Source organism: Lampetra planeri, chromosome 2 (assembly GCF_965212315.1).
Source record: "Lampetra planeri chromosome 2, kcLamPlan1.2.h2, whole genome shotgun sequence".
Lineage (NCBI taxonomy): Eukaryota > Metazoa > Chordata > Hyperoartia > Petromyzontiformes > Petromyzontidae > Lampetra > Lampetra planeri.
This window is the reverse complement of record NC_136108.1, coordinates 34451921-34478414: the sequence shown is the minus strand read 5'-3', so window position 1 is coordinate 34478414 and position 26494 is coordinate 34451921. Positions and strand designations below refer to the sequence as shown.

Here is a 26494-nt window from a genome sequence, read left to right as displayed (position 1 = left end):
CAAAAATGTCATGTTCACTGGGTATTGGCCTTGTTAATAAGGCAGGACATGCAAAATCAGGGATTGCAATGGGGTAAGGCTTGTGGAAATCCCAAAAGGCTAAGGAAATAGTAGAATGTGATACACAACAAAAGTTTTTCCCAATGACGTCCCTCCCACTGTCCATGTCACCTTCCTTAGTCACACCTCTTGGTACATACCTTGTGCCCCAAATTTCAAGACTCGCTGCATAATTAGGAATATAACAAGGCATCGACTCAATTAAAAGCAATACTTGAGCTTTGCATGTGCAATGAATCATGAGCTAAGAGTCACATTTTTGTGTCCTGTACCGTCCAAGTACTGTACTCCCATGGGTTTGCCTGACCTCTGCTGTCACTTAAGGCTGCTACGTAAACCACAAATGGGTGAAAAGTTGTATTCTTAGATGATGACCCCAAATTGTGACATTTCATATATTTGCCAGGTGGCACAATCGTTACAACCCTATGGCATACCACAGATTCCCTAATCCCAGATCTAAAATACCAGACGTTATGATTCCCAGGCATTTCTACATTAACACATAAGCCCCGTACAACAACATTCCAACTGTCACAGATATGCATCGTACAAATCTCGTTCCCAACATTGAGGCCTCCTTCCCATGTCCGTGGTGGTCCGTGTATTGGGCATTCCATGTCTCAGTCTTGAGGTCTCTTTTTATTTGCTCGTTTCACCCACGTCCTAGCTATCCCTACATCCCAGAATTCCAACGTTCGCCCATGTCTCAGGCTTACAATCTCAAAGATCTCCTTACGATGTCCTTGGTCCACCAACTCCAAGCTTCACCACATTCCAACGAGATCTTTCATGTTTGAGGTGGTCCCATTCCCAAGTCTCCTACATAACAGATCGCATAACCATCCCAGCTCTCTTTTCCAAACTGTAGGTCTTGATTTGTGGGCCATCATGGCCTCGTTCATATGTGCCTGGTCTGCCACACTTCCCTATCTCTGAGGTGTCATGTCTCCTTCTCAATACGTACTCTCTTATTTACTCGAGTTATGAGGAATCATATCGCAAACCTAACTTATGACAATGCTACGATATTGTGACACGTTGTGTACTCTGGCCCCAGGCATTCCATGCGCAGTCCAAAAGCCCTTCTTCCCATTTCAAAGGATGACCAATATCTGGATCTTTCACATCCCTGTATCCCAAGTCCCCTATTTCTCCCCCCCCCCCCCGTCCATGGCTAAAGTGACCAACATCTCATATTTTGCATGTCCCAAAGTCCTCCAACACTAAAGTCTTCCATACGTCCCCAAATCCCAGTTCTCCTTTCTAATATCCACGTCTCACATGTCCAGTGTCCCATGATTTACTCCCCACAATGCAGCTGTCCATGCACCTTATGTCACAGCTCCACCATGACTTTAGAGTCACATCTCAGGTTCAACCATAATCCAGCTATACCTACACATCCCATCGGCTAGGTATCTCCCCCCAACATCTCAGACATCTCCTCACATCTTAGGTGTCGTACATCCCAGGTTTCAACAGACAATCCAGCCCCCCCCCCCCTCCATCGCATACACATTATACAGGACCCCCCCCCCCCTTTTAACCCAAGTCCACCATCACTCAGAATTGCTCACATCCCAGATCCCCTGGCACTTTGGTGCTCCCATACATCCCAACCACAGATCCCCCGCTAGCTGTTAAATCCCAGGTCCCCTAAGTCAACCTACACACACCCCGCTCCCTTCCTATCCAGGTCCCATCACACATCCCAGATCCCTCAAACTCAGCCCCCCCCCCCCCCCCACTGATTCCAAGGCCCTTTTCACCCAATTTCCAGATACCAACCTCTCCCCCACTCTCTACACACACACAGCGCTCGCACCACGCACAGCGCACCACACACACACACAGCGCACCACACACACACACAGCGCACCACACACACAGCGCACAACACACACAGCGCACCACACACACAGCGCACCACACACACACACAGCGCACCACACACACAGCGCACCACACACACACACAGCGCTCGCACCACACACACAGCGCACACCACACACACACAGCGCTCGCACCACACACACAGCGCACACCACACACACACACAGCGCACCACACACACAGCGACCACACACACAGCGTGCACCACACACACAGCACTCGCACCACACACACAGCGCACCACACACACACACCACACACACACCACACACACACAGCGCTCACCACACACACAGTGACCACACACACAGCGCGCACCACACACACACAAAGCGCACCACACACAGCGCACCACACACACACAGCGCACCACACACAGCGCACCACACACACACAAAGCGCACCACACACACACAGCGCTCGCACCACCCACACAGCGCGCACACACAGCGCGCACCACACACACACCACACACTCACAGCGCACACACACAGCGCACCACACACACAGCGCACCACACACACTCACAGCGCACACACACACAGCGCACCACACACGCAAAACACACACCACACAGCGCACCACACACACCACACACACACCGCACACACACACACCACACAGCGCACCACACACACACCACACACCACACACAAACCACACACACACCACACACCACACACAAACCACACACACACCACACACACACACCGCACACACACACACCACACAGCGCACCACACACACACCACACACCACACACAAACCACACACACACCACACACACAGCGCACCACACACACACACAGCGCACCACACACACGCACCACACACACACCACACACACACACCACACACACTCCACACACACACACCACACACACACCACATACACCACACACACGCACAACACACACACCACACACACACCACACACACACCACAAACACACACCACACACACACACCACAAACACACCACACACACACAGTGCACACACACACCACACACACACCACACACACACACCACACACCACACACACCACACACACACAGCGCACCACACACACCACACACACACCACACACACACCACACACACACCACACACACACCACACACACACCACACACACACACACACAGCGCACCACACACACCACACACACACACACCACACACATACACCACACACACCACACACACACCACACACACACACAGCGCACCACACACACCACACACACACCACACACACACCACACACATACACCACACACACACCACACACACACCACACACACACCACACACACACACACCACACACACACCACACACACACCACACACACACCACACACCACACACACAGCGCACCACACACACCACACACACACCACACACACACCACACACATACACCACACACACACCACACACACACCACACACACACCACACACACACACACCACACACACACCACACACACACCACACACACACCACACACCACACACACACCACACACATACACCACACACACACACCACACACACACCACACACACACAGCGCACCACACACACCACACACACACCACACACACACACACAGCGCACCACACACACACACCACACACACACCACACACACACCACACACACACCACACACACACACCACACACACACCACACACACACACAGCGCACCACACACACCACACACACACACACACCACACACCACACACCACACACACACACCACACACACACCAGACACACACCACACACACACCACACACACACCACACACACACACCACACACACACCACACACCCCACACACACCACACACACCACACACACACACACCACACACACCACACACACACACCACACACACCACACACACCACACACACCACACACACAGCGCACCACACACACACACCACACACACACCACACACACACAGCGCTCACCACACACACAGTGACCACACACACAGCGCGCACCACACACACACAAAGCGCACCACACACAGCGCACCACACACACAGCGCACCACACACACACACCACACACACACCACACACACACAGCGCTCACCACACACACAGTGACCACACACACAGCGCGCACCACACACACACAGCGCACACACACAGCGCACCACACACACAGCGCGCACCACACACACACAGCGCACACACACAGCGCACCACACACACAGCGCACCACACACACACACCACACACACCACACACACACAGAGCGCACCACACACACACAGCGCACCACACACACCACACACACAGCGCACCACACACACCACACAGCGCACCACACACCCCACACACTCACAGCGCACACACACAGCGCACCACACACACACACAGCGCTCGCACCACCCACACAGCGCGCACACACAGCGCGCACCACACACACACCACACACTCACAGCGCACACACACAGCGCACCACACACACAGCGCACCACACACACACCACACAGCGCACCACACACACACCACACACCACACACAAACCACACACACACCACACACACAGCGCACCACACACACACACAGCGCACCACACACACGCACCACACACACACCACACACACACACCACACACACACACACCACACACACACACCACACACACTCCACACACACACCACACACACACACCACACACACGCACAACACACACACCACACACACACCACACACACACCACAAACACACACCACACACACACACCACAAACACACCACACACACACAGTGCACACACACACCACACACACACCACACACACACACCACACACCACACACACCACACACACACAGCGCACCACACACACCACACACACACCACACACACACCACACACACACCACACACACACCACACACACACCACACACACACACACACAGCGCACCACACACACCACACACACACACACCACACACATACACCACACACACCACACACACACCACACACACACACAGCGCACCACACACACCACACACACACCACACACACCCACACACATACACCACACACACACCACACACACACCACACACACACCACACACACACACACCACACACACACCACACACACACCACACACACACCACACACCACACACACAGCGCACCACACACACCACACACACACCACACACACACCACACACACACCACACACACACCACACACACACACACCACACACACACCACACACACACCACACACACACCACACACCACACACACACCACACACATACACCACACACACACACCACACACACACCACACACACACAGCGCACCACACACACACACCACACACACACCACACACACACAGCGCACCACACACACCACACACACACCACACACACACACACAGCGCACCACACACACACACCACACACACACCACACACACACCACACACACACCACACACACACACCACACACACACCACACACACACACAGCGCACCACACACACCACACACACACACACACCACACACCACACACCACACACACACACACACCAGACACACACCACACACACACCACACACACACCACACACACACACCACACACACACCACACACCCCACACACACCACACACACCACACACACACACACCACACACACCACACACACACACCACACACACCACACACACCACACACACCACACACACAGCGCACCACACACACACACCACACACACACCAGACACACACCACACACACACCACACACACACCACACACACACACCACACACACACCACACACCCCACACACACCACACACACCACACACACACACACCACACACACCACACACACACACCACACACACCACACACACACACACCACACACACCACACACACACACCACACACACCACACACACCACACACACAGCGCACCACACACACACACCACACACACACCACACACACACAGCGCTCACCACACACACAGTGACCACACACACAGCGCGCACCACACACACACAAAGCGCACCACACACAGCGCACCACACACACACACAGCGCACACACACAGCGCACCACACACACAGCGCACCACACACACACACCACACACACACAGAGCGCACCACACACACACAGCGCACCACACACACCACACACACAGCGCACCACACACACCACACAGCGCACCACACACCCCACACACACACCGCACACACACACACCACACAGCGCACCACACACACACCACACACCACACACAAACCACACACACACCACACACACAGCGCACCACACACACAGCGCACCACACACACGCACCACACACACACCACACACACTCCACACACACACACCACACACACACCACATACACCACACACACGCACAACACACACACCACACACACACCACACACACACCACAAACACACACCACACACACACACCACAAACACACCACACACACACAGTGCACACACACACCACACACACACCACACACACACACCACACACCACACACACCACACACACACAGCGCACCACACACACCACACACCACACACACACCACACACACACCACACACACACCACACACACACACAGCGCACCACACACACCACACACACACACACCACACACATACACCACACACACCACACACACACCACACACACACACAGCGCACCACACACACCACACACACACCACACACACACCACACACATACACCACACACACACCACACACACACCACACACACACCACACACACACACACCACACACACACCACACACACACCACACACACACCACACACCACACACACAGCGCACCACACACACCACACACACACACACACCACACACATACACCACACACACACACCACACACACACCACACACACAGCGCACCACACACACCACACACACACCACACACACACACACAGCGCACCACACACACACACCACACACACACCACACACACACCACACACACACACACCACACACACACCACACACACACCACACACACACACAGCGCACCACACACACCACACACACACACACACCACACACCACACACACACACCACACACACACCAGACACACACCACACACACACCACACACACACCACACACACACCACACACACACCACACACACACCACACACACCACACACCACACACACACCACACACACACACCACACACACCACACACACCACACACACCACACACACCACACACACACACACACAGCGCACCACACACACACACCACACACACACCACACACACACCACACACACACACACCACACACACACCACACACACACACCACACACACACCACACACACACACAGCGCACCACACACACCACACACACACACACACCACACACACACCACACACACACCAGACACACACCACACACACACCACACACACACCACACACACACCACACACACACCACACACTCACCACACACACACCACACACACACCACACACACCACACACCACACACACACCACACACACACACCACACACACCACACACACCACACACACCACACACACCACACACACCACACACACCACACACACCACACACACCACACACACCACACACACACAGCGCTCACTCGGAGCGAGTCCTCGGCTCCCCATTCCCCGGCCCCGAGGAAGCGCTCCGCGCATGCGCGCGGCGCGTGGAGCCGGCTGGAGGAGCGGAGACCCCGTGGCGTCACCGCAGCAGCAGGAGCAGCAGCAGCATCATCTTCTTCATCCCTCTCGCCTCTCCCTCTATCTCACACGGCGACACAACGCGTCTCTTCTCGCCTGCACGGTAGCTCACGCACAGCCCTAACCCACTCCCTCCCTCCCTCCCCCGCCAGACAGGACTTGTATCTCACGCAGCCTCGGATAAGTCGATCTTTCGCACACACGTACACAGCCGCTGTGTCACTCGCAGCCCTGACACCACGAAACACACACACACAGAGGCTGACACGGGAGAGAGGCTAACACACAGGCTGACACAGTCACACACACACACAGCCTCGGATAGCCTGTCATCTCATCTCTGCTCTCACACACACACACAGAGGCTGACACACACACGCACACAGCCGCCTACACATGCCACCGCCAGCAGCAGCAGCAGTACCAGCAGCAGCAGGCGCACACCGCCGCCCCTGCGCACACTGAAGCAGCAGCAGCAGCCGCCGACGAGGCGATAAGAGCTGCGGCTGCCACTACCCAGCGCCGCGCCTGTGAGTGTAGCCAACACCATCATCACCCCCTCCTCTCCATGTCTCGCTCTGTCTCTCTCTCTTTCCAGCATCATCTCTCTCCATCATCATCATCTCTCCTCGTCTCTCTCCAGCGGCAGCTGTGTCTCCAGTATCACCGCTCCACCTATCTCTCTCTCTCTCTCTCCAGCATCATCATCATCTATCTCAGCATCATCGGCCAACTTCATAGCATCTCTTTAGCATAATCTCACGCCATCTCTCTCCAAAATCATCTCAATTCACCGTCTCTTTCCGAACTCACGTTCAACCATCATCTCATCTATCCAACATCTTCAGTATTTCCATGTTTCACTCTGATTTCCATTTCGATCCATCATCTCCATCGTTCTAACCTCTCTCTGTCTGTCTCTGGCATCTCCATCTCGCTCCAGAATTATATCCATATACCCCACCTGAATTTCTCTCCAGCATCGTCATGCATCTCATCATCTATTGCTAGCATCTCCATCACGTTCCACTATCTGCATTGCTCACCAACATCTCCATCTTCTCCAGCTATCTGCACCATCTCTCCAGCATCTCTCTCAAGAATATCCATGTCTCCGGCATCATTCCTCATCATCATCATCATCTCCAGTGTCGTACTTCATCTCCAACTCCAGCACCATCATCGTTTATCTACAGCATCATCTCTGGGGCACAGGGATTTATTCGGTGGGGTTGGGAGGCTCGGGGAGGGTTGATGGTGTTGTGGGGGTGGATGTTTGAGGGGGTGGTGGTGATGATGGTAGAGGAGGAGCGGTGGTATAGCGGTTAGCGCGCTGCTTTATGAGCCCGGCGACCCACGTGACGATTATCTACGTGGACTCAGCCTCAAATGAGTAGCTGGTGCGGTGTGTGAACATCGCCACGAGGGAGACAAAGGCGGTCGGGCGTGTTGCTGGCCACCCACCGTCCTAGTGTGCCGTGCCGGCCTTCATAGGTGCTACTCGCTAACAGCACTTGCCCCACCAGTCTGTTCAGGCTACACGGGGGGATCTTTGTCTTTGTGGTGGAAGGGGTTGTTAGTGATGGTGATGATATGGTTCTAAGGGAGTCATGGTTTAGGTGATGAGTGATGGTGGTTATGGGAGATGGTTTATAGTGGTTGGGATGGCGGGGTGATAGGGGGTGATGATGGTCTTTGGGATTGATCATTGTGGTGGTAGAGGTTGGGAGGGCAGTGGTTGGTGGTGGTGGTGGTGGTAGTGCAGATGAGAGGGCGTGATACGGTGATAATGGTGATTGTGGGAGTGGGTGATGTTGGTCGTAGTGGAGGAATATGGTGAACAGAGAAGTTGATGGTGGTGGAAAGGTGTGATGGTCTTAGGTTCAATTTTCAAGTTTGCTTTGTTCAACCAGGTGAGAACTCAAGAGACCAGGATAATCCCATTTGCAAGAATGACCTGCGGTATTCGTCTGCCAGTAGGGGGCGATTATTGCTACATGTGGATGCACCCAAATGTTTTGATGAAGGCTTCGAATTTAACTGATTTGGACGCTGAGGCCGACACACAATGGTCTACTGTTGTGAATGACGGCAGGTGATCTTTAACGTCCACTGGTGGATGATGGTGATGTTGGTGGCAGTGGGGTAATGGTAGTGCGAGCGTATGTTCCGGGTGGGTGGTATTCATGCTGGTGGGGTGTCATGGATTTTGGGGGTAAACAGCGATCGGAAAGTGATGGTCATTGTGTTTGTGGGGAGAGGTGTGATGGTGTTGGGGTTGAATGGTGCTGGTAATGGAGCTAAGGAGGGGGTGATTGTGGAGTTGGCTGGGAAATGGTGATGGTGGTGGTCATAGGAAGGAGTAATTGTGGAAGCAGTGATGGTTGAGGTGGGAGGGGTGATAGTGGTAGTTTAAAGCGATTATGGTGGTAAAGCTGGGAGGGTGATAGCAGTGGATGAAGGTGGAGGTGAGAGGGCGATGAAGGTGGGAGGGTGATGACAATGGATTGTGGTGGCGATGTTGATGGGATGGATGGTGGGTGGTGGTGGTGGTGGTGTTGGTGGTAGAGTTAACCCTGAGGCCTTGACTGCAGCTCTCGAGGCAATCGGCAGGATCTGCAAGCAGCAGCAGCAAAAGGGAGAAGCAGCAGCGGCAGCATCGTTGGGGCGGGGTGGACCACAATAATCAAGGGGAGAAGAAGTAACAGCATTAGCAAGCGGAGCGAGGGGTTAAGATGCAGAGCAAGCAGAACAGCGAGACAGAGAGATCGCGCATATGGGGAACAGCAAACACGAAGCCTGGATACTGGAGCAAATTTCCCGATCGGCAGAGAAGCAACAGAGAAGCAAGGGAGAAGCAGCAGCAGCAGCAGCTGGAGGCTCTTTGTAGAGAAAGCCTCATTGACATGGGTCCCACTGCAGAGCAGTAGCAGCCTGCCCTGACTCTTTGTGCTATACATAGCGTGCATGTGTTGTGCACCTCATTCACCATGGCCTGTCATCTCCCATTGTCCCTCCTGCACTGTGTGTGTGTAGACTGTGGCGTGGTTCGTGTTCTGTGTGTAGACTGTGGCGTGGTTCGTGTTATGTGTGTAGACTGTGACGTGGTTCGTGTCCTGTGTGTGTAGACTGTGGCGTGGTTCGTGTTCTGTGTGTGTAGACTATGACGTGGTTCGTGTTCTGTGTGTGTAGACTGTGGCGTGGTTCGTGTTCTGTGTGTGTAGACTGTGACGTGGTTCGTGTTCTGTGTGTAGACTGTGACGTGGTTCGTGTCCTGTGTGTGTAGACTGTGGCGTGGTTCGTGTTCTGTGTGTGTAGACTGTGACGTGGTTCGTGTTCTGTGTGTGTAGACTGTGGCGTGGTTCGTGTTCTGTGTGTGTAGACTGTGACGTGGTTCGTGTTCTGTGTGTGTAGACTGTGGCGTGGTTCTTGTTCTGTGTGTGTAGACTGTGACGTGGTTCGTGTTCTGTGTGTGTAGACTGTGGCGTGGTTCGTGTTCTGTGTGTAGACTGTGGCGTGGTTCGTGTTCTGTGTGTAGACTGTGACGTGGTTCTTGTTCTGTGTGTGTAGACTGTGACGTGGTTCGTGTTCTGTGTGTGTAGACTGTGACGTGGTTCGTGTTCTGTGTGTGTAGACTGTGGCGTGGTTCGTGTTCTGTGTGTAGACTGTGGCATGGTTCGTGTTCTGTGTGTGTAGACTGTGGCGTGGTTCGTGTTCTGTGTGTGTAGACTGTGGCGTGGTTCGTGTTCTGTGTGTAGACTGTGGCGTGGTTCGTGTTCTGTGTGTGTAGACTGTGGTGTGGTTCTTGTTCTGTGTGTGTAGACTGTGGCGTGGTTCGTGTTCTGTGTGTGTAGACTGTGGCGTGGTTCGTGTTCTGTGTGTGTAGACTGTGGCGTGGTTCGTGTTCTGTGTGTGTAGACTGTGGCGTGGTTCGTGTTCTGTGTGTAGACTGTGGCGTGGTTCGTGTTCTGTGTGTGTAGACTGTGGTGTGGTTCTTGTTCTGTGTGTGTAGACTGTGGCGTGGTTCGTGTTCTGTGTGTGTAGACTGTGGCGTGGTTCGTGTTCTGTGTGTAGACTGTGGCGTGGTTCGTGTTCTGTGTGTGTAGACTGTGGCGTGGTTCGTGTTCTGTGTGTGTAGACAGTGGCGTGGTTCTTGTTCTGTGTGTGTAGACTGTGGCGTGGTTCGTGTTCTGTGTGTGTAGACTGTGACGTGGTTCGTGTTCTGTGTGTGTAGACTGTGGCGTGGTTCGTGTTCTGTGTGTGTAGACTGTGACGTGGTTCGTGTTCTGTGTGTGTAGACTGTGGCGTGGTTCTTGTTCTGTGTGTGTAGACTGTGACGTGGTTCGTGTTCTGTGTGTGTAGACTGTGGCGTGGTTCGTGTTCTGTGTGTAGACTGTGGCGTGGTTCGTGTTCTGTGTGTAGACTGTGACGTGGTTCTTGTTCTGTGTGTGTAGACTGTGACGTGGTTCGTGTTCTGTGTGTGTAGACTGTGACGTGGTTCGTGTTCTGTGTGTGTAGACTGTGGCGTGGTTCGTGTTCTGTGTGTAGACTGTGGCATGGTTCGTGTTCTGTGTGTGTAGACTGTGGCGTGGTTCGTGTTCTGTGTGTGTAGACTGTGGCGTGGTTCGTGTTCTGTGTGTAGACTGTGGCGTGGTTCGTGTTCTGTGTGTGTAGACTGTGGTGTGGTTCTTGTTCTGTGTGTGTAGACTGGCGTGGTTCATGTTCTGTGTGTGTAGACTGTGGCGTGGTTCGTGTTCTGTGTGTGTAGACTGTGGCGTGGTTCGTGTTCTGTGTGTGTAGACTGTGGCGTGGTTCGTGTTCTGTGTGTAGACTGTGGCGTGGTTCGTGTTCTGTGTGTGTAGACTGTGGTGTGGTTCTTGTTCTGTGTGTGTAGACTGTGGCGTGGTTCGTGTTCTGTGTGTGTAGACTGTGGCGTGGTTCGTGTTCTGTGTGTGTAGACTGTGGCGTGGTTCGTGTTCTGTGTGTGTAGACTGTGGCGTGGTTCGTGTTCTGTGTGTGTAGACAGTGGCGTGGTTCTTGTTCTGTGTGTGTAGACTGTGGCGTGGTTCGTGTTCTGTGTGTGTAGACAGTGGCGTGGTTCGTGTTCTGTGTGTGTAGACTGTGGCGTGGTTCTTGTTCTGTGTGTGTAGACAGTGGCGTGGTTCTTGTTCTGTGTGTGTAGACTGTGGCGTGGTTCGTGTTCTGTGTGTGTAGACTGTGTCGTGGTTCGTGTTCTGTGTGTGTAGACTGTGACGTGGTTCTTGTTCTGTGTGTGTAGAATGTGACGTGGTTCTTGTTCTGTGTGTGTAGACTGTGGCGTGGTTCGTGTTCTGTGTGTGTAGACTGTGACGTGGTTCTTGTTCTGTGTGTGTAGACTGTGACGTGGTTCGTGTTCTGTGTGTGTAGACTGTGGCGTGGTTCGTGTTCTGTGTGTGTAGACTGTGACGTGGTTCTTGTTCTGTGTGTGTAGACTGTGACGTGGTTCTTGTTCTGTGTGTGTAGACTGTGGCGTGGTTCGTGTTCTGGGTGTGTAGACTGTGGCGTGGTTCGTGTTCTGTGTGTAGACTGTGACGTGGTTCTTGTTTTGTGTGTGTAGACTGTGGCGTGGTTCTTGTTCTGTGTGTGTAGACTGTGGCGTGGTTCTTGTTCTGTGTGTGTAGACTGTGGCGTGGTTCGTGTTCTGTGTGTAGACTGTGACGTGGTTCTTGTTCTGTGTGTGTAGACTGTGGCGTGGTTCTTGTTCTGTGTGTGTAGACTGTGGCGTGGTTCGTGTTCTGTGTGTAGACTGTGACGTGGTTCTTGTTCTGTGTGTGTAGACTGTGACGTGGTTCTTGTTCTGTGTGTGTAGACTGTGACGTGGTTCTTGTTCTGTGTGTGTAGACTGTGACGTGGTTCTTGTTCTGTGTGTGTAGACTGTGACGTGGTTCTTGTTCTGTGTGTGTAGACTGTGACGTGGTTCGTGTTCTGTGTGTGTAGACTGTGGCGTGGTTCGTGTTCTGTGTACTCGCTGTAGATTGTCACTGACAGTTTCCCATACCTAACCGCAGTACTGCATCGTGCCACGGTATAACATTACTGTAATAATGTTATATTGCACAGGAGTGTGGTGTATTGTTTTAGCATGCTGCACGTGTAAGTAGTGGTGTGTCACATTATCTACGGCCATGCTCAATCCACTACTGAATGAACGACTTCTTCTCAAGCCTGTCCCGAGCGTGCTATGTGCAACAGTGTGCAATGTGTATACTGTTACGATATCAACAGTACTGAGGACTGCAATTGCACAATACAGTTGTTTGATATAGTACACTGTGATAAAATACATTGCCGCACTATACTACATTGTAGTACAGTATCACATTGCATACACATTTAAACAATTGTACTGTATTGAATAAATATATATACGAACCGTCATTTGTTAGCGATGTACTGTGTATAATACATTCGCTCCAATTAATATACAACATCGAATTCTATTGTTGTGACATGTAGGGGCAGTGTTTGCTGCATGTGATGACCATATCCCTACCCCACGGGGCTCACTGCATGGCAAGAGACGAGCAGCTGCTGCATTGGTCGTTACACCCCAATGTGTCATGTCCACCTGCAATCTTTATTTTTGATGTAACTCGTTATGCTTTTCTGTAAAGTATTATAGGTAACATCGTGTCCGAGCAGAACTCCCTTCTGTCTCCGCGTACAAATCAGTCGTTCGCTGTGTCCGTCGGCCTGTTGGCTTTTCCAAACAAATATCTAGCGGTTAGGATTTATTTTATAAGCCAGAAAAAACACTGGTTTTGACCTTCCGGGTCTCATCGGCAGGCTTAAGGCTCGTTCAACAATGCTGTTGGGTTGCCAGATGTTATTGGCAAGAACCAAAAAAACATTCCCATCTAAACGATAGCGTGGCTGTTATTCTGAGACCCACGACTGGATAGGAGGATGGGAATGGATGGCTGTGACGGTCTCACCTGATGACGGAGACTTGTGTTGCCTCCGAAACGTCGTGATTTTTATTATTTTATTTTTATTAATTTTAATTTCATTTTTTACCTACGTGACTTTACCGAAAAAACCAAGAGTATGATGGGAATGGAAGCCAATGGGTGCAGGGTTGAGGGATGTGCAAGAGGGCTTCTACTCAGCATTGGGAAATTACAGAGTGACAACAAGTTTTAGGGTATGCATGTGAGTGTTCTGCTGTATAGATTATCTGCAGTGTATGTAAACCTCACAGCCCATGTGTAATCGTGTAAGAGTGCATTACGCCACTGCATTAGTTTCCCGCAGATTGTGTTTCCACGCTTTCTGGTGTCGTACTCCGCTGTGTAAGGGGAGCCAGTGATTTCTGTAACAGGCAGAAGTGACATATAGTGTCAGTGCAGTTATTTAATAAAAGAGCGTTTTGATATTATCCGTCTCCAGAAACAAGATCAAGTGGAAATGCATGTTACATTAATGGAGCATGTTAACTCTGACGAATGACACGCAATAGCACGGCTCGGTTACGCTAACACATTGGCAAGATGGCATGGCCTCGTTCAGTGTATACTAGGGTAATGGCTGTTCGATGGAGGTTTGGGTTTCCTCAGGGTTTTATTTTGCACGGTTTTGAAACATTGTATCATTTTAAAGGGGACGGAGTGGTGGCTGAGTAGTTGTGCGTATTGAACTGTGAACCCGGCCGATCGCCTGAGTTTTATTCCCAGTTAATAGCTAACATCAGTGAAGAGCGATACCTCGACTGGTCCTGGATGGCCCCCGCTTCACCAACCCGCACAAGCCCCAAGACCAAGGCCTTCATCCTTTAGTGGATTGAGAATGGCTGGAATTGATTTATTTCAGAGATCTAAAAAAATACAGCACTGAAATGCCACTCAAATGGTTCCACAATCGGTAAACTTCCGTGTTAAGAACTCGCACAAGTCATGTTACAGCCAAAAACAGTAACCAAATTTACATTACTGTACGTATTAATAGTACATGCTGGAGTTGGTTTCAAGTAGGTTGCCTCTACTCACACGCAGCCTGCAGTGTGTGGAGAATTTTATTATAACGTTCAACGTAATGGAGTTATGCTCGGCTCGAGATCAAGGTAGATGAATACGGCTTGTATTGTGTTAAAACGTGGCCAAGTTACCTGTTGAATGGGCGGCACTTCGTAGAAATACAACAGCGGTCCTGCTGGCATTGCCGAGTGACACTACAGAAGCCCTCTGCACACCTTGGGTTGTGGAACCACAGAAGGCCTCTTGACAGGCCATGCACCTGGGCAAATGCCACACACAGGGATGTTGAGGCCTTCTATCCACTCTCTGCTCCGCTTACTTGTTTTACTTATAACATGAAATATAAGGGTGTGCTGTGGGCTCGTCATCGCTAGGTGGGTGAGAAAGGAGATGCAAAAAGTACTCGCCTTGAAAGTCAGATCGGCTGCCTGACCATCAGAGGTGGTTCTGGGTCATTGAGGGCCCTAAGCAGGAATTATTTGTGTTGCCTCCTTAAAAATGTTTAAATACTCGTGAAATTACAGAAGAGGTACAGGCAAGAAATATGCTGTGGTTCGAGTGAATTGAGAGAAATGTAGACAAATACAGATAAGAGAGATGACAGCAAGATAGAGATGAGAAATATTGTCTCATTCTGTAACTTAGCTTGTTGTCTTATGATGTGCATTTGAGATAATATTTTAACGCACTCCTTTTATCACGAATCCAGGACCCCTCAAACCGCTTGGTGACCCGAAGCTTTTTCTTGATTCGCTTAGGCCTGGCGGCGCCAACTGCTGACGTGACAATTACTAAAAGCTCGCCGTCCTTCCCCACCAGACGCAGGCGATGGGCTCGGAGCGGGTGGAATCACGGCGATGGCCGGCCTCGCAAGGCGACGGCTCGCCTGGGGGAGTGCGCTCCCCAGGCCCGCGTGCACCCAACGCCTGCTGCTTCTGCTGGTGCTGCTGCTGCAGCTGCTCATGGTACGTCCTCCGGTCTCTTTGGTTCGAAATCCGCCGCCTGCGTGACAGGTAACTACCCTTCCCCCCCCCCCACCCCCAAAACACCCAACCTCTCCGTCCCCACTCACACTTCCATCCCCGCTCACACGTCCATCCCATACACAAAGTCTGTTGTCCACTATCCCACTCACCAGCACCACCATCCTGAGTTTGGGGAGGCTGCTGTCTGCTCTTATTTAACACAAGCACTTGATGTGAATTAGGATACCTCTTTTCCTCTGTACAACCGATCCTCGCTGGGGCCATGGCGAGCTAGCCTGGCACAGCTCAGCAGGCACAAGGTTGATATTCAAGTGTACAAGCCATGGCCATGCTGTAACGGCAACGAAATTAACACGTCATTAACCCTGGCCCAGCTTGACCCCGGTCCAGATTCATGTCTTGTAAGGCGAGCACATCACTCTTTTGTTCTGAAAAGACTCGGCAAATAACGAGTAGAAAACCACGCGCGCTATTAGGGTCCAGTGCTGTCTCAGCTCAGATGTACCCATTGGACAGGGGGGGGGGGAGATTCCACGTGTAAATGGTAACTTTTGCATCTTATGGTACATAAATAAGTCAACTGTGTGGCCAATTAACCTCAAACCAAATCACACAGAATGTACCCGATCTCTGAAGCTATGCAGGCATAAGCCTGGATCGTACTTGTATGAGTGATCATGCATAACACATTGAATAGACCGTGGGACTACATTATGGGCAGCAGAGAACAGTGCAAGAGAATAAATTGTTGGACTGTGCTTCTATGGTCCCATTTATATCATCTCCCCACCTTCACCAATCCACACTGACCAGTATAAATTATGGTTTAACAACTCCCACAGTGTGTGGAGGATTTCATCTTGCAGTGGACAGAGCACTATATGTGTACATTTGGAAAACTATCAAACTTAGAGCAGACACCAGCATCTTTCTGAAATGCACTCAAGCCTTTCCCACAACCCCCTTATTACTCATGCTCTCACTCACTCGCCCATCCACTCACCATCTCGCGTGTCCCCTGGGCAAGGGCCTTGGAGAAATAATGCATCAAATTGTTTTCTGATCTCCATGCTGCCATTTCCTTTGTTTTAAAGGCATGGTAAACCACACCCCAGAATGTTTTTTTTTAAATGTATTTTTAAGAACCAAACATAGTTTTTACTTGTCGTTAACACATTATTTTCATGTTTATAAGCTGGCACATTATTTAGAAACACAAACACAAATGAAGGGAATGTGGTATATCTTCAGTGGCTTATTTTAGTTCCTGCTAAAAGATTGTGGCACTATTTTTGGCTCCGCTGGGTAAATAAAAGTACAACACTTGAATCACTCTGCCCACCCAGGAAGTCGGTGAATTGGCTCTATGCTTGTTGTTTAGAGCCAAGGTGTGGGAGATGGGGATAAGACTTATATGGAACCAGTGCCGCACGGGAATTGATTTTTCACACTCGTGCATTCGATGCAACCGTTTTAAACTAAAAACCGTAAATGGGTAAACGCATGCGTTCATAGTTTCGTCATAAACGTGATGTTATGTTCTCATTGCAGTCATATCTCGAATTAAGTTTTACATCGTGTGCTCGTTCTTCACATTTCGCCATTTTACAGCAACGAAACTAATTTGGATGATTATTATTACTACTATGATAAGGGAATGATTACAATGCTTTCTGGAGTGTTTTAAAATGGTGAAGTCATCCCTGAAATATTGTACACCTTAGAGCATGCCGTGAATGTAAACTGTGCCATGGAGTTGTGACTCATCTTGCTTTAAAAGGTCAGAGTCAAACACCTGCCCGAGAATGAAGTATTTTGTTAAAAGGCTGCAGGGGACAAAATTCGCTGCAGTCTTTTTGGTTTGCGTTGCAAACAGGCAAATAGCAAAATGGGAAAAAAAACACAATTTTCCTTTTGTTTGTAGTAATATAATCACCCTGCAATTAAATCTTGCTGCTGCATCTCCACCGTTGAAGACGCCTAACACACGTGTAAGAATTATTGTATTCCCAAAGCATGACACTTATTACGACTCAGTGCTCGTTTGCTTGATTCTAAATGATACGGAGGAACGTGGAGGTTTGTATATATGCATTGAAGTTTATTAACCATTATTGAAAGAAAATAGTCCCATCTATTTTGAAGATGTTTACATTAGCTGGTGTCTCCTGGGGCTACGAATGGGCTACAATTTGATTAAAGATGTATTTGCTGCAGTGTGCTTTTTTTAAGAATACTTATACTGCAGTATGCATTTATTTATATATATGGTAATTACTGTAGGTGTGTTCGTAAAATCAAACAGTGAAAAGTAAAAACACCCAGGATCAAACGGAACATTTTTGAATGCTTTCCAGCTTTTGACTATAAATTGCCCTTTCTGATGAAAAAAATTATCCTACTGTTCAAAAAACTGGAAACTTACTAATGCATGATGTTATGATTAATGACAAATCGCTGAAAGCTGATAAATACAAACCAAAACATTAAAAAACCTGAATGTGTAATTTATAACCAAATAATATTCACCAAATTGTGATGACCCAAAATGTTGGACACTGAGTCTGCAGCCTTTCCCTTTCCAGCCTGACGGTTAGAAACCATGAAGGGGCGGGCAGTAGAAGACGCTCATCACACGAGAGTAAACTGGAAAGCATTCAAAGCCCCGAAGAGAGGTAAGTTCAGGCTGCGTGCAGTCAGCAAACTGTAAAACCCAGCCCAATGTGAACATAACTCAAAGTAATTACGAGCGTCGTGTTGGAGAATATAAATAACAAAATAAATAAGCAGACAAAATGGTTCCACATATCCTTCTCTCCATAAACCTATAAAATATATTTTTTTATCTTACCAGGTAAGTCCCACGGGGCTATTTAGCTCTTTTTCAAAAGCGACCTGCCCACAAATGATAGCTCAATAAAGTGGCTTATCACGTGGAAATTTATAGCAGCCAAATACTCTAAACGCATGTTTCTAAATGTGGAGGGAAAAGAATGGAGGACCCGGAGAAAAATCCACATGACCACAGGGAGAACATGGAAACTCCAGATATACAGGCATCAGGGTCGGGATCGAACCCACGACCTCCTGTTTACCAGGCGAGGTAGTTAACATCTCGCCACCGTGGCAACCCATTAGCCGCATGGCCTTCTGGGAGTGCATAAAATCAGCAGTATTGTTTCAAGACAAGCAAGCTCTGCACCTGTTTCGACATACATTATCTCATCAGCAGCCATCTCATTGCTTAAATCAATGCTGTTGAATTGCCAATCTACAGGCATGGGACGATAAGGCGGTGCGTTTTTTTGCCACGTGACTTGGCTCTTCCTGCGCAGCTCCCGAGTGACAACGTGCAGGCATCGGTAAACGCATGGTTTAAGACGAGCATTGCAATCAGGGAATGAGGCTTCCTGTGCTAGTTGAGCATATCGTTGTGAACAGGACACTTTTGTCATTTTAGCAAATAAAAAAAATCTGGAGTTTAAAGATTGTCATTGTATTACAACTTGGCAGCAAGATGGTCCTCTTGGCATGCGCGCTGCCCGAACTGTAAAGTGGCTCCGTTTACACATAACACGATTAACCGTCCGTGATGTGGTGCTTTGACAAAGAATGTACAATTGTATATCCATATTTTACGTAGTATTTACGTGTCAAATGTGCATATGGTTACCACTGTAATGTTGTATCATTATACAAATCTGTATGCTCCAGCATCCAACCAGCCATCCCCCATACGCGTGGCACAGATATAGCAGTGGGCCAAGAAGTGGGGCAATTTGTGTCTTAAACTGTGATCCAACTCGTTTCTAATTCGTAGCTATTATCTTATCTCGCTCTCCAGTGTGTTTTCGGTTTATACAACGTGTTGTTCGGCTTCTTCAGGAACTGACATCGTGCCGAAAAGCACGCATCACAATAAAAACACACACAGCAGAGCTATACCACACAGCCACAAGAACCTACGCTGTAGCATTATCCTTCCTACCTCTTTGCATGGCTTATGTAGGAGTAACAATGATATCTTCAGTTGCGAGTTTTAGCCATTCACTTTCATTGTCTGAGAGTCAGCCAATGTCTTTCGTACGTGAAGAAGGTAACACGTATTTCTCACAGCAGCGCGATGTCATAGATTATTTCCACATCAAAGCTTTGTGAAATTAAAGTTGTGGCGAGGGTGGGGGGGGGGGAGAAATGCTGACTGGGGCTCTGTGTGGTTGTGCGTTCATGCCGGGGACCTGCAGTGGGAAGCTGTCGCTGGAGGAGGTGACATCGTGGAACCAGTGTTTTGAACGACTCATGCACAGTGCAGCGGGGCGTGCCGTGTTCAGAGAGTTTCTCCGAACGGAGTTCAGCGAGGAGAACCTGCTCTTCTGGCTCGCCTGTGAAGACCTCAAGAAGGAGGAGAACAAGAACGTTGTAGAGGAGAAGGCCAGGACAATATACGAAGACTACATTTCCATCCTCTCGCCCAAAGAGGTGAGCCACTGCCCCTGGCCTTTGCACCTCGTTCTCACACCCCTGGCGAATGGAGGTTTTGTGCTCTCCAACGTGTTTTTGAGCCGCGCCGCGTGTTGTGATGTCCGTCATTTCGTTTCACCTTGCCGGGACCAGCTCCTTTACTCCCTCTCTTTGCATGGCGTTGAGAGATTCGGCACGGTGTCAATTGAATCCCTTAATAGTTACCCTTCGTCGCCCCAAATAATCACGTAGCTACATGCAGGTTTCCCTCGCTTTTATGCGGCTTCGATTGGTGCGATTTTGCACTGTATATGCGGCCAGCCTATTTCTACCCAAAATTCGCTACTTGCCGTTCGAACTCGCTCATGTGCGGACGTGGGATACGCTTTGTGTACTAAACACTTGACAAGGCAGGCAGCCGTCTCGTGCGGTCTCGCCTTGTGAGCTCTTTTTCTTGGAACGCATCTACTACTCACACAGAGCGAGGAAAACCCGTATTTGAAGAGATTGTAGGATATAGAAACCTGCCCAATTCAGTTCTTGGAAAAGCTACCAGCACATGGAGCGATGACGGACATCGTGTGGCACAGCCTAAAAACACGTTTGAGAGCTGTCCAACACAACCGTGAAAACATACACAATGTGATACAAAAAAAACATAGGCTTTCCGCTTTTTGGCAAGAATACAGATGTTAAGATGTTCAAACACCAATTAGACACCTATCACAAGGCATCAAGTCTGGATCTAACAACACATGGTCGTTGTAAAACGTGCCAAAAAGGAAACGGCACAAGCACAATGAGACACTGGTGAGAGGAGGCCATAACGGAGGCCGTCTCTGGCTAGGCTAATCAGTTTCAAGGACAGCGCATACATTTTTTAAGCATGTTTGTTTGCAAACACTTTCCCACGCAGAGGGAGGAAAGTGTTTCCCAATACTGTGTGGATCAGAGGTCACTTGAAGGAATCCCAGAAGTAGCTCTGTGCTATCCACTTCTGCGCGCCACGTCAACTCTTTGACACGATCTGCACTGCTCTGCGAAGACATCCAAATGGATTCTCCGTCTCATGACACGCATCCAATGGCACAATTTGTTTAAAAACTGGGAAAACAAAAATAATACATCGTAAAAAAAAAATTTTAATGGACGGATCGTTACCCCGAGGAATACATTTAGGTGAGTGCTGCGTGCGTGCGTGCGGGTTTCAGGTCAGCCTGGACTCGCGGGTGCGCGAGGTCATCAACAGGAACATGGTGGAGCCCTCGGCGCACACGTTCGACGACGCACAACTGCAGATCTACACGCTCATGCACCGAGACTCGTACCCGCGCTTCCTCGGCTCGTCCGTCTACTCGGCGCTCTTGCAGAGTCTCTCCAGCTCTTCCTCCAACACATAGCACGTGGCCTGCGTCAGCACTTCATCAGCCGCCGTCGTCGTCACGAGAGATGTATTTGCCTGCCTACTTGGCGTCTACCACAAACTTACCCGAGGTCTTTGGGACCTGTTTGTACCTCAGTTTGGACTCGATGTTGATGCTTCACTTCGTAGGTTTTTTTTTTTTTGGAATGATCACAGATTTTTATGAATATCTCTAACTTGGGCACTTGTAGAACTTGTAAACAGTGTGGAGAACTTTTGTGCGTTGCATAAGAAAAGAAAACGACACCTTCCAATCATTTACACTTTGTTTTTCATCCACATGTTTTTCTTTTTTACGTGGATTTTTTGAGGCATCTTGCAATATGAAAATAATGTTCAAGACAATTACTTGCTTGGCCTATACAAACTGTCCAAAATTTTAAACTTTTTAACATTTAGATTATCAAGGGGGCCTTAGACAGGTTATGTACATAGTTGGACAGAAAGTCTGTCTTGTTATTTGCTGTTGCCAGTTTACTAAATGTATGTATGGCACAATTCATTTGCACCATATAATACTTGAGGGTGATGTATCAGTTACTTACATGATTAATAGTCTTTATATTTAAATAAGCGGTCCACATTATCACGTAATAATAATGTAACACACACACTTGCTTCTATACAGTATTTTGAATTGCCAATTTAAGCTTTATTTTAGCCACTATTGTCGACTTTTGTGTTTTGTGGGGTTTTTTTGTACTTGATCTGAAAAATCCAGGTCTTATTTATTTCGAAGTTCTTGAACAAGTTATTTGTGCTTCAAGAAAATGTTGAACACGTAGGCTGAGTGACCAGTTGATTAAACTGCTGCCATTTTGCTTGGGCTCTAAGAGTGCCTGATGACACCCCCCTCACTTCATGCATTGCCAATAAATGAGAAAAAAATGATATTTTCAAAGTTCAGTTTTTATTTTATGTAGTGTGCTGAAATGAGCCAAAACAAAAAAAATGTTACAAAATGGAATGTTTAAACATGTCGAATATTGGCGTTTTCCTTTTATGAAGATTTTTTTTAAACGGTTACTGTGAAATGTTATTTATATGAGTACTGGTCTACGGTAAAATAGTATCTGTCAATGTGCTGTGGTATGTATGCCTTTTTAAATGTAAGTAACGAGACAGCTGCTAGGATTGGGAACCCATTGGAACCCCACACTACAAGTACAAACTCATAAAGCTTGAAAGCAATAGCTATTGAAATAGGGGGCGATGCCCCCCACCCCCACCTCGGTTATTTGTGGTGCCCCATTAATTGGCCCCACATCTCGGGCTAACAGGAGGGCTATACATGCTCGGTAACCCTGGAATAAGGTGGGGCTCCCCTTACGATGTGGCGTTGTACCTTCTTACAGGACATGCCACATCAGGCTGGGTCCTCTAATTTGTGGTTGCGTACTGGTGTTTTTAGGTACTGCCTTTAGGTTCGCGTATATACGCGAATATTTTCATTGTGCATTGAAGACGTTTTGGTGCTGAGAAAATTACTAAATTGTAACTCCAGTCAACATGGTGTAGGGTTCCAAATAGCTCCCAAATAGTACCTCTTTTTTTACCACACTAGCTGCTTTACAATCCGCCATGTTTTCATATTTGCAATGTAAATCAAAGCACAACAAATACGACAAACACTTTGTGCAATGTGCAAAAATGTAAAATTATGTTTTCCATTGGAATGCCCAAAGACACAAACGACTAAAATGACCCTTCTATGTCCACTAGACACAGGAAACTAATTTACATTTCACGCGAACCCCAAAAGCAAATTGCATGCATTTCAACGTGTTGTATTTTTGTGCATTTTATGTGCGCTTGTTTGCGATTTGTTTGTGTTGTTAGGTTGCATTTATTAATGACAATCCAATCGTGCCCATTGCGGTAAATGGGTCATCAGCATCAGAGTATTGAATGCTCTCTGAACCAGAACAGTGGCACTAAGCATGTTCTATTTATTTTTATTGCAAGCAATTACACGTATTTATGTTCTGTATATTTTTGTTAAAATACAGTTTAAATGAATATCACTCTGTGTGCCTGTGGGGTTTTACAAAAATCGCATTTTTCAGACGTTTAATCTCCACTTTGCTTGATTTTTTTTATCACGGTTGATGAGTTTGGGCACGAAGGCCAAACACGCCGAGTGGCCATCAACAAACAGCACTATTGAAGGTGCAACAGACAGGCGTTGTAACGTTGCTTGAGGACCAGTGGCATAAGTGCTCGATGGAAACAATATTTTTTTTATTTAAAGCTTTCGTGACTGCAGGGATTCATATTCTTGGTTCTATCGGTAAAGTCACGTAGAAGGGAAATAATAAAAATTCTCACGACGTTTCGACTGCAACACAAGCAGTCGAAACGTCGTGGGAATTTTTATTGTTTAATATTTATATTATTTTATTATTTCCCTTCTACGTGACTTTACCGAAAGAACCAAGAATATGGAAACAATATTTTTAAGTAAAATTCTCGAACGCAGACTAACAAAAGTGTTTTTACATGGAAAGTACAGCTGCCTCCAGAATAAACCGTCAAAGCCGAGTTGACAACCTGTGGATTTTAATATTGCTGTATATCTTACGGAATCATACTCTTTAGACGAGTTCACTAACCCAGTAACAAAAATCTAGTCCCCTCTTGGCTATTAAATGGTGGCATGAGGGCCGTGCAATACCCAACCCATTCCCCCAATTTTAGGTCGGCCAATGAGTGAACTCGGTAAATGATTATATATATACTGTATAGCTAATGACCATGTTTGGTCTTCCCTCGTGCAATGCCGTCTCTCATAACAAATTAGCGTCGTCTGCATCTTTATTCAGTCTCTACAGCACTGTAGGCAATTCCGTTTCGTCATCGCCATGCTTTGGGATCTGGTGGATCGTCGTAATCATCATCATCATCGTGCTTGAACACTTCATCCACCCATAGTTACAGTTGACTGAAATAAATATAAAAACCCCCTTTTTTCGTGCCAAATATATCTTGAGCACTAAATTCGCGGACGAGCTTCACGCCGCTTTCGAGCGGAATGCTCTAGGGTATGGCGAAGTTTGTTGCAGCGATGCTCGCCTCCAGGGCTTGCAGTGGGAACCTCACACCAGAGGTCGCAACCGGGTACCCGATACCCGTACCCTACCTGATACCCGGCTACCCGTACCTGGCCGGGTACGAGTACCCGTTTGCGACCCTGGTGCGGCCGGGTATGGGTACGGGTAGACCGTGAGTCACTGGTGAGTCACCGTTTGTCACTCATTTCCCAACGTTTTGTCTCTTCTCACAATTCAAGTTCCTAGAATCAACCCACCCGCGCCTGCAACATGGCTTCATCCCAGAGGTCGCAATCAGGTACCCGATACCCGTACCCTACCCGTACCCGGCCGGGTACGGGTAGGGTACGGCCATGGTACCCGTTGGCGACCCTGGTGCGGCCGGGTACGGGTGAGGAATCAAAACCCGTTTGAGACCTCTGCCTCACACCCTCGCGACCTCCACACTTGATGGGGATGCTGACATAGCGCCAGCGAGCCCGGCCAATAAGAACATCCACATTGTTTCCCTTCGTCGTTTTTTTTATAAGTTCGGCATTAAAACTGGGTGCCGAAGTAAAGGTTGGACGGGGCGTGATGGGAATGGTTATCGAGTAAAACAACAAAGAAGGTAATGGGATGTTGTAAAAGTTTTGGCCCATGTTGGAAGGTTTCAAGTGTGTTTTTTTTTTGAGTAAGTGACATCTCAGCTGAGTCTCGCTATGTGAAGCAAATTTTTCCGTGTTGTCTTAAAGTTGCACTTACTCAAGTGGATGTCCATTCCTTTTTTATGAACCACCGTGCAAAACTCGCAGTCTTTCCATAAAACAACGCAAGTCA

At 48.9% G+C, this 26494-nt stretch overlaps 1 protein-coding gene across 5 annotated transcripts in view; it reads left to right on the top strand.

Annotated features, from left to right (window-relative positions):
* LOC144732534 (regulator of G-protein signaling 20-like) overlaps positions 1-25174 on the top strand; it is a 49938-nt gene extending 24764 nt beyond the window's left edge. Inside the window, exons 2-5 of one of the 5 annotated variants that reach the window (XM_078613957.1) lie at positions 16575-16768; positions 19327-19416; positions 20986-21220; positions 22414-25174. In XM_078613957.1, the coding sequence (XP_078470083.1) occupies positions 16575-16768; positions 19327-19416; positions 20986-21220; positions 22414-22602 (708 nt within the window). In that variant the 3' untranslated portion in view covers positions 22603-25174. The other 4 variants (XM_078613975.1, XM_078613984.1, XM_078613968.1 and 1 more) reach the window with 4 other exon arrangements.
* Positions 25175-26494: the final 1320 nt, after the last annotated feature.